General features: G+C 42.7%; 1 protein-coding gene across 1 annotated transcript in view; it reads right to left on the bottom strand.

Moving 5' to 3' along the window:
* Positions 1-285: 285 nt before the first annotated feature.
* Positions 286-11,169, bottom strand: part of LOC138674946 (uncharacterized) — a 250,063-nt gene continuing 239,179 nt past the window's right edge. Inside the window, exons 14-15 of the mRNA XM_069762797.1 lie at positions 1,793-1,903; positions 286-475 (exon numbers count right to left, since the gene is read on the bottom strand). Coding sequence (XP_069618898.1) covers positions 349-475; positions 1,793-1,903 — 238 coding nt within the window. The 3' untranslated portion in view covers positions 286-348. The remainder of the gene's footprint in view (positions 476-1,792; positions 1,904-11,169) is intronic.

The raw sequence follows: 11,169 nt of genomic DNA, 5'->3' as shown, positions 1-11,169 counted from the left end.
AATGAATGGGTTAAATAATACTTACCACTGCCCCCTGCGAGATAGTGAACAGGACTGGTGCTCATTACATCATCCTATTCGCTTTTTCACAAGGCATGCCAAACAACTGTATGGGCAACCCCCGACAAGGAACAAACACGTGTAATACAAGCATATAACAAATATTTTATAGCACAATATAACGCAACAAAGATAGTTCTATCACTCTACCCAGGGTACACCCTGTTATAGCTGTAGCACCGTTGTCATCATCGTTATCATTCACAGACATACGAAATAATGTCTAGTGTTTCTGAAATTCTTTTATTACACACACAGTATATACAGTACACATTACAGTATTTGTCTTTATTCCCCTAGTATGTTTGCAGTTGGTATAGACAAATCATGAAAAATTTGAAATGATTTGCTGAAATTTTTAATGTTCCCAAGGTCAGGAGACAAACGGCAACCATAAAGGTGAAGTACCTTCAGCCTGAAAAACATGAAAATTAATTTCAACAAAAAAGATGCGAAAATAATTTCAATCAAACTGACTTTTTGGAAAGTTTATGGTGGAACAAACAGCGTACACGTAGCTGTAGTATAAAGTGATGGGGTAGAAGGAGCCTCAAGTCACGATCAGAGAGAAGACCCATTTTAGACTACAGGGTCATTGTTCCTGCAAGATTACCCTGAACACTCTTCACAATATTCCTGCAGTCTAAACCAGCTGCTGATCACCCAAAGAATGAGCAAAATCTTTGTTCTTTGGGTGCAATGATGTTTTGAGCTGCCCAAAAGATCATCGCTCTTGGCAGCATATTATGCTGTGTAAACAAGGTTTGTGCTGCAGAGAGCAATGACAGCCTATAGGAACTGAAGGACCTAATATTGATCAGTGCTCATCGTTAAACACGCTCTTAGGGCTATTAGATGACTGCCGATTGGCAAATATTCGATAGCTGTTGGCTGAATGATTCTTTGGCTACCTGTCTGTCCCAAACCCCATAAACACATGCACACTTGGGTCAGTCGAGTGTGCACGTGCTCTTAGTAGCAAGGAGAGTAATCAATGGCCAGACACCTCTAGCCGCAGATTTTATCCCCATAAACTAAAAAATTGGGCAGTTGAAATCCTTATCTCCAATGATATTTCGAAAAGAGTGGGGAATATTCATGGCTTACATATCATTTTAAGGGTCAAACTGGAGATCTACATATGTGAGGAGTTAGCAAATAGTGAAGGTCTCCTTTAAGATGACTATACAGTATTTCTTCTATGGTAAATTTTTCCGGGTTTATGATATTATCACTGTACACAAGTAATGATGTATGCAACGAATATATCTGATTAGCCGGTGGCCATATGGAAGTCGTTTGGTATCTTCTAATCTAAGTTAAATATTGACCTACCTCTATCTCATGTAAAACTTTTCTATTACTGTATGCGTCTAGTTTCTGACATTTGTTACGGGGTGTATACATGGTCACATATGTGGACACTGTCCAATTTTTAAAGGGAAAGTGTTATTAATCTGCATAAACTCTAGGCACTTTGACAAATCCCATGCTATGCGGTTTCTCCACAGTTGAGGTCTGTTTAGAAAATATGCAAATTACATTTCTAGGGAAATGTTCACATTTCTATGACTTGTTCTAGTCAAAACTTCAATTGCGGCAAAACCACCATGAACCAAATGTTCAGTGGTGCTGTAGTAATGGTGCGGCTTTTACCTCTGCCCCCAACATAACATATTTAATAGAAACTGGTTGTTCCTTTCCCCTCTGAAGGCAACCTTTATGACAGTACCTTTTACAATTTTTGCAAAGCTTTTCAATGGCGTCTGCTGTAACATCTTTGCAGAAACTGAGCTTTAAGCATTCCAGGTTGGCATAGCTATAACTGGCAAGCAAGCATACCCTGCAAGAAAACATCTCAACAGATCAAATTGGCATTCAACGACACATTAAAAATATTGTTAAAATAGTTTCTCCCTAAAGGGAAACTGTCATGTGGTACATGTGCACATGCAGTCCGATATGTGTACAGCATGGTATAGACAAGGAGAAGCTGAGCAGAATGATTTATAGGTTGTTGGAAAAGATTCAGTATAACTTGTATTTTTAGTGATTGACAGCTATTTCTCCATATACAGTAATACAGGGAAGATCACTCAGTAGGACCACCCCTGGACTTATATGCATACAAACACCAGGTCTTTCAATGAATAAAATGCAACTCTGTTCTATAACATCTGCAGATAAGAAACCATTTTCAACATGACAGGTTGCCATTTAAATAGAAATGTAATGGTACCAAAAATATAGAGTTGTCCACCTAGCAGATATATATAAAGTGCGAGTGCATCATTAGCCTACAGGGCATAACAACCAGATGTACCGTACAACTATATTAAAGGGAACCTGTCACCCCGTTTTTTGAGATTGAGCTATAAATACTGTTAAATAGGGCCTGCGCTGTGTGTTCCTATAGTGTATGTAGTGTACCCCGATTCCCTATGTATGCTGAGAAATAACTTACCAAAGTCGCCGTTTTCGCCTGTCAATCAGGCTGGTCAGGTCGGGAGGGCGTGGTGACATCGGTGGTTCTTCCTCAGCTTTACGTTGGTGGCGTAGTGGCGTAGTGGTGAAGACACAGCGCGCGATCTGCGCTGTAATCCCTTGCATCGGTGGGGGCGGCCATCTTCCTGGGGCCGCGCGTGCGCAGATCGAGTGCTCTGCTGCACGGGGCTTCAGGAAAATGGCCGCGGGATGCCGCGCGTGCGCATTAGAGATCGCGGCGGCCATTTTCCCAAAGCCGAGATGCAAACTCGGCTTTGGGAAAATGGCTGCCGCGATCTCTAATGCGCACGCGCGGCATCCCGCGGCCATTTTCCTGAAGCCCCGTGCAGCAGAGCACTCGATCTGCGCACGCGCGGCCCCAGGAAGATGGCCGCCCCCACCGATGCAAGGGATTACAGCGCAGATCGTGCGCTGTGTCTTCACCACTACGCCACTACGCCACCAACGTAAAGCTGAGGAAGAACCACCGATGTCACCACGCCCTCCCGACCTGACCAGCCTGATTGACAGGCGAAAACGGCGACTTTGGTAAGTTATTTCTCAGCATACATAGGGAATCGGGGTACACTACATACACTATAGGAACACACAGCGCAGGCCCTATTTAACAGTATTTATAGCTCAATCTCAAAAAACGGGGTGACAGGTTCCCTTTAACCTAGAATTAAAAGGCTACCCCCATGTAAAGGAGTCATTCCATAAAATAGGTAATAACTAAAGGATCATTAGTAGAGATGAGCGAACCTGGACTTAAAAGTGCAGGGTTCATACTGGACAGGTAATGTCCGCTGCTAAATGTCCAACACGGACTTCTCCTGGGAGTCCTTTGCAATGTTCGGAGTTCAGGGGGAAGTCTGTTGCAGAGAGAGAGAGAATTTTCTGGCTCAAATGTATGGGGTCCCATTGTCTTCACAATTCTGGTACCTGGACCAAACTTTGGAATAATGTTCGGGTTGGGCACAAGAACCCAAACTTTCACGGGTCGGCTCATCCCTAGTCCTTATGTTTTGCGACAATTAGGCTAAAAAAATGCACTGATGGAATGGAGGGGTACCCGCAGATGATCGCTTACACTCTCTCTAGCTATGGGACTGTCAGAGATAGCCGAGTACAATCCCATATACAAGAATAAAGCGTGACGTGCATATGCAACAATTACTCCAATGATGGAACCACCTGTGATTGAGCGGGTAGGTGATAATATTGGATCGCCCCCAGACACAGGGCCACGCGTTCTCGGTACCGGGCCTCTCTGGTTCGGTGCTGGGGTTGTCACGGTGGCTAGACCCGGTCCGCGACCCTGCTAAGGGGCGTCCAATAAAGGTGGTGCAGTCTGTCAGGGGTTCGTGATGCCACCTGTGGTGTTCAGTCAGGGTGACCGACACTGCTGTGGGGTTCGCTGGGGTGATGGAATGGCAGCTGGATTGTATACCTTCCCACAGGTGAAGTATGTCCCCAGGGCTTCCCAGTAAGGTAGATGGTGATGGTGTGAGGTGCAGGCAATAACGAGGACACAAGGTTGCAGTCTCTTTACCTCTTTACTGAAGACTTCAGGATCCTCAATCCAGAGCACGTTTAACAGGGCTATCAGAGACCAGCCGGCCTGATGGGCACTTCCAGAGTTTCCCTCACAGATGGAAATCGTTGCCTACCACTAGCGCCTGTGTGTTGTAGTCCTACCCTGCTGAACATTCGGAATAGTCCTCACAACTGCTGTTCTCGTTCGTCGTTCTCTACAGCTCTTTCTCTCTCTTTAGTTCCAGATGTTGCTAGTTTCTCGTCCCCAAGTATGTTTTGGCTAGGACGCACCCGTATGACGGGAAGGCCTGGAAGTCTTCCGGGACCCTAGAGACGCCCCTCTCCCACTGTTGCCCCCTATGTCTTCTTAGGAAATTTAAGGTAGACAGCCAACCTATAATTAACTGTCCTGCGGAGTTTGAAGTAAGGCCTAAAGTCAGTTACTCCCGCGGTGTTCCGGCCACCGGCTACGTGCCTCAGTAGGATGTTGCCTCGGTCTCACAGCACGACTCCTACTGGTACTCCTTTTTGCTTGATCTCGTTTACACTGTTCCACAATATCCTTCTCTTCTTGTCTCTTTCTTAGGATACCGCCGCAAGGTAGTGCAGGCGCGGTTCCGTAACGTTCTGTTCTGTTCGCTAGGCACCTGTCAGGTTCCCACGCCTGACAGGGACCCCCCTGTGTCTTCTCCCTGCAACACTCCCTGCCACGGGATGTTGCCTGAATCCAACCCAGTCAGCTTCTGACTAACTTTCTATCCAACCCCTAGTTTTACCAGTGTGAGGAGGGGCCCAATAAATAAAGCCTTTTGCTCCCCCTAGTGGCCGGAGTGTGAAGTGTAATGTGTGCTGGTGATACCTGCTCAGGAGAATTCCTTCAGTGCCATCAGACGTACCATCACTCCCCTTAGTGGCAGAGTGTCATACCGCAACGACCAGGTCTCTGGGGCGCTGCAATATCTTTAAATTAGAATATTTATCTAAAGGGAATCTGACATCTGCATTATTGCAGTCATGTACGCTGTACTCTGAAAGTCTGCTGCATTTCATAAGAAAACATACTTTTAAAAGCCACGGTGGCTCAGTGGTTAGCAGTGTTATTTGCAGCGCAGGAGTCCTGGATTCAAATCCCACCAAGGACAACATTTTACATGTAATACACCATGGCGCTATAATAATATTCTGCAAGGAGTTTGTATGCTCCCTCCGTGTTAGCATGGGTTTCCTCTGGATACTCCCACACTCAAAAGAAACACTGGAATTTAGATTGTGAGCACTTATGGGGACAGTGATGTGTGTAAAGGGCTGTGGAATTAAAGGCGCTATATAAGTGAGTAAAATAAATAAAAAGCCATCTGGAAACCATGCAACTCAGATGACTAGTCCAAGAGGCGGGTCCTCAGTGGCGTCTCCCCATTCCATTCCCTTTATATAACAGGTTTCTCCTGATGTATATGTATAGTGAGAAACCTGTCAGTCAAAGAAAGCAAGGCAAGGAGAAACTGCAGGGGGCTGGATTCACGCTGGTTTGGCAGCCCTGATTAGCTGTCATGTTTCCTTTAAGTCTATCTGCAACAGTATAAAAGGCATAATTAGTTTAAATCAGATTTGTAATACCACAAGAGCTCATCATGTCCAATCTATTTTTCCAATACTGTTATATATTCCATTATGCAAATTGTTCTGTTTAGCTGTATAAACAGCTCTGGCAAAAATTAAGAGACCACCACATCAGAACCCTGTCATGGGCAGCCCAATCTCCAGACCTGAACCCCATTGAAAACCTCTGGAATGTAATCAAGAGGATGATGGATAGTCACAAGCCATCACACAAAGAAGAACTGCTAATATTATTGCACCAGGAGCAGTGTGAAAGACTGGTGGAAAGCATGCCAAGACACATGAAAGTTGTGATTAAAAATCATGGTTATTCCACAAAGTATTGATTTCTGAACTCTTCCTGAGTTATAACATTAGAATCGTTGTTTCTAAATGATTATGAACTTGTTTTCTTTGCATTATTTGAGGTCTGAAAGCACTAGGGTTTTTTTTTTTAAATTTTGACAATTTTTCATTGTCAGAAAAAAAATACAAAGTTTATTGCTTGGAAATTGGGAGACATGTTGTCAGTAGTTTATAGAATAAAAGAACAGTTTCTATTTTACTCAAAAATATACCTATAAAGAGAAAAATCAGACAAACTGGACATTTTGCAGTGGTCTCTTAATTTTTGCCAGAGCTGTATATGTTATGGGCTTCAAGATCCGCCTTGGTCAGGTCTAGAACCATAGTAACAACAGTCTGCGCCCTGAGAAGACGCAATGTAAAATATAATTTGTGCAAATATATATAGTACAGTGTACACAGTAAAGTTGCACCCCTCCGTATTATTTCTACAATGTAGGAGAGCCAAAAGACATCTGTTGCCATAGAAGCTCATTGACCGCCCAGAAACTCAGTATTCTGCAGTTCATGAAGGAAAATGGAAAACATTCTGAACAGCACTTATGTTCTCTTCTTATGTCTGTACTTTAATTAGTCCTCTCTAAAGATATAAAGAGAGCGTCCTCATTATGCTGTTCTGTTAGCCTGGAATGTATTGACGCACATCTTCTGTGTATACAGGTACCATATGAGCATTCTTCATGATAATAATCAAATCAAGGGCTAATTAGCAGCAAAACAAATGTTGCCATTAAATGGAAGCATCAGAAAATGTCAAATTGTTTAAAACAAGATTTTGTGTTAAATTGCAATGTGTTTTCTTTATTTTTAAAAAATGGTTTTCTTGCAATTTTTACAGTAGCCAATGAGTTTTTTACACTCATATATTTCCTGTTATTTCAGGAAGAGATTACAGCAAGGCCACATATTATGAGAGGCAGGGTTACAAGGGCAGATCACACCACTGAATACAGCTGATAGCATAGGATCCACTATGCACAATAGGTGATGTTACAGCTGACCCTGCTCCCATTCCCTCCACTATGACCTTTGCACATGATTAGTGATGAGCGAGTATACTCGTTGCTCGGGTTTTCCAGAGCACGTCTCCGAGTATTTGTTAGTGCTCGGAGATTTAGTTTTTGTGGCCTCAGGTGCATGATTTACAGCTGATAGACAGCCTGAACACATGTATTCAGCCTGTCTAACAGCCATAAATCATCCAGATGCAGCGACAAAAACGAAATCTCCGAGCACTAACAAATACTCGGAGACCACCCGAGCATGCTCAGGAAAACCCGAGTAACGAGTATACTCGCTCATCACTACACATGATCATTAAAAGATTCAATACAATAGATAGGGTCAGGATCCGACCATTGTGGCAATGTACATGTGTTGTTTCCTGAAACAACAGGAGTCTACAAAAGCTCTACAGGCCAATGTAAAAATTGCAACATTTTTATTTAATTTTAATACAGATTGTGATACAGAAAAAAAACTTTTCCATAATGTAACAAAAAAACTGATGTAAACAATAAGTCATTCTTGACCCCTTTAAAAAGAAAATTGACAAAGTACAATGATTCCCCATAAAAATAAAAGTAAAATGTAACGGCCCCAAAAAAATGATGCAAAAAAGCTGTTAACACACCATGAAATATACATGTATATGATGGTGCACTGTACAGATGACTGCAGCATTACATGTGTACAGTATAAAACGAAAAAAAACATATAGCTCCCAACATTAGGGAAATAGGCAAATCGATCTAATGACTGCAGATACTGTACGTTAAAAGTTATATAAAAATATAAACTTTATATTAAAAAATACTGTTGTGTTGGCTGCATCCAACCTTCTTCAGGTAAATAAGAAATTGCCACATAATTAGCTGTTATATACAAGGAATGGGCGGAGTTAAAAATTAACAATTAGAAAAAATATGTGTAATGCATTGGAAAAAGAGCTTCATAGCTTCATTATTCTCCCAATAGAAAGGTCTAGAAATGTGAATAGAGATATTACACATATATAATTGCGATAAGGGAGAGAGAGGAAAAAAAAGCATAAAATTGAAAAGAAAAAAAAAATAATATTAATTGATTATTTTTAAATAAAAAAGTGTTTTTTTATTTAGTATAAAAGATTTTATTCTGGCTGTGTGTTTATTTACCATATAACTATAGGATTAGTAATGGATAGGTGTCCTCCCCATTACTAAGCAGTGGTCTTGATGTCACTAGACAATACAAAGGTGACCTCAACCCAACAAATAAGAACCCCACTTGCCACCACAAGGGTAAGTCAGAAGAGCTGGGCAAAGCGCCAAAATTGGCGCATCTAATAGATGCACCTTTTCTAGGCAGTTGCGGGCTGCTTTTTAATACCAGCCCCCAGCTGTCTACTTCAGCTTTGCTGGTTGTAAAAAATGGGGGTGACCCTACGCCGTTTTTTTAATTATTTAATTAAATCATTTTTTAAAATGGTGTGGGGACCCCTCTATTCTTGATAACCAGCCTTGCTAACGCTGACAGTTGAGAGTTGTAATCCGCAGCTGTCAGTTTTACATGGCAGGTTATCAAAATATAGAGGACCCCATGCTGTTTGGAGTAGTAGCACCATTAGCCAACGCCACTGACCGGAGGTGAAATTTTTACCTCCAATCACAGCTGTGGACTCACGTTGTCATTCTGATCATGTAGGAACCGCGGCTGTCTGACCGGCGGTAATTATTTTACCGTCGATCACAGGCAGTGTTTGCCGAGCTGTCATGCACATAACAGTGTGAGAAGTACCCGATGTTCGGGGTGCCAAACTCAAACAGTAACATGGACTTCCTGGTGACGTCCATGTTCGGGCTCTGTGCCCAAACAGTAAGGCTATGTGTGCATGTTGCGGATTGGGGTGCAGAATTTTCCACACAAAATCTGCATCTCCTGGCAGAAAACGCAGGTGTTGATTTGATGCGTTTTTTGTGCGGATTTTGTGCGGATTTACTGCGGATTTTGTTCGGATTTCATGCGTTTTGTACCCCTGCGGAGTTCTATAATGGAAGGGTGCAGAAACGCTGCAGTTCCGCACAAAAGAAGTGACATGCTACTTCTTTTGATCTGCAGCATTTTCCATGTGGAATTTTCCGCACCATTAGCACAGCATTTTTTTTCCTATTGATTTACATTGTAATGTAAATCACTTTGCGGATCTGCAGAGTTTCTGCGTGGAAAAAAACGCTGCGGATCCGCAGTAAATCCACATCGTGTGCACATAGCCTAAGTGTTCAGTATAGATCCCGGACTTTACTGTTTAGGTTAGCCCATCTCTACTTATCAGCTTCCGTAGTTAATCATTTCACATTGCACCTACATTCATATTGAAGGGACATCATTCTGTCTGACTTTTTTGGAGCCCTATCAATTTTTTTTCTCAATCAACATCATTATAATTGTTTTTTATGTTTTAGGGTTTGTTCGGGACCCCCATTCAAGTGAATGGTGTCTGGGTTCCGGTACTGTTTTGGCACCCGAACACAAACTTTTTTTTAACTCTTCAGCTAAACTCGCCGGACCCGAACATCCTTGGTTCTGTCCATCTCTACTGATAAGCATTGAATGAAAGGAATCCCGTGGAACAAAAGAATTAAAACTACACCTATTCAACCACATCATTGAAGCCATTTGGGTCTAAGTTTGTAATTTATTTATCCAGTAGAATTTCTTCATCTTTAAAGGGAACCTGTCATCCCAAAAATCGAAGATGAGCTGCGGCCACCGGCATCAGGGGCTTATCTACAGCATTCTGTAATGCTGTAGATAAGCCCCTGATATATCCTGAAAGATGAGAAAAAGGGGTTATATTATACTCACCCAGGGGCAGTCCCGCTGTGGTCCGGGTCCGATGGGCGTCGCGGTCCGGTCCGGGGCCTCCTATCTTCTTACGATGAGGGCAGAGCAAAGTAATGCAGTGCGCAGGCGCCGGGAAAGGTCAGAGAGGCCCAGCGCCTGCACACTGCAGTACTTTGAAGAGGACAGATAAAATACGCCTTTTAGCAGCTTCTTTTTTCTAGATACAACTCCGGGGCTTTCTGTGGCTCTGCTCAGGACAATCACATTAAAGGGAATCTGTCACCCCAATTTTCACCTATAAGATGCGGCCTGCAAAGGCGTACTTTATCTGTCCTCTGCAAAGTACTGCAGTGCGCAGGCGCCAGGCCTCTCTGACCTTTCCCGGCGCCTGCACACTGCAGTACTTTACGCTGCCCTCAACAGGGCAGACAAAGTACACCTGTTCCGGAGCTGCGGCGTGAAGACATGAAGACATGGTAAGAAGATAGGAGGCCCCAGACTGGACCGCAACGCCCATCAGACCCGGACCGCACATTCTCACATTCAAAAATAGCTTAGTATGTTATTAGGTTGATTCCCAAGCAAAAGGTCACTGGTTTGAATTGAGGAGCAGTCATGAAGTAGATTTCCCAAAGGAAGAGAAACAGCATTATCCAGCTCATCGATAGTGGTCTCATGGGAAAGAAATTTGCCAAACTGCATCATGGGAGTGCCATGACAGTTGGAAGAATATGAAATTAAGTCTGTCTATCCATTCAAAAGCAAAGCGGTGGACATCCAGGCAAAATATCGGGATCAACAAGTCAGCTCATCACAAGGTCTATCAGTTCTGTCCTGATGAAGGACTTGTTCCAAAACGTGCATCGGGGTGGTCCAGTGAACCATACAGATAAATAAATTCCTCTTCAACTATTTGTACATACGCTACTCTTCCATATGTTTAAACTATAGTGTCTCTTGTGGCTTATATGTGGGTTATGTATACTATTCACACCACTTAAGTCTCTGTTGTCGATACTTTCTACATTATGACCCACCTACATGCCATTGTATCATTTTTTGATAATCTCACTACCTATACCCTGCCTCCTATACAATTTTATAGTCTCCCAGCACTTTACAAGGACTCCAGCAGCTGGTGTCCATATTGATGTTAGTATTATACCTATTATTGGCTTACCTCAACTGTGCAGGATTCTTTGCTCATAGCATTATATATTCCATATTGGCAGAATTCTTTTGGTACTATTATCTACACCTAACATAAAGTACGCATTGTCTTTACCTGTAAACCCT

Source organism: Ranitomeya imitator, chromosome 1, assembly GCF_032444005.1.
Source record: "Ranitomeya imitator isolate aRanImi1 chromosome 1, aRanImi1.pri, whole genome shotgun sequence".
NCBI classification, from domain to species: Eukaryota; Metazoa; Chordata; class Amphibia; order Anura; family Dendrobatidae; genus Ranitomeya; species Ranitomeya imitator.
Note: the sequence above shows the minus strand (reverse complement) of the source record. Positions and strands in the feature narration are given on the sequence as shown.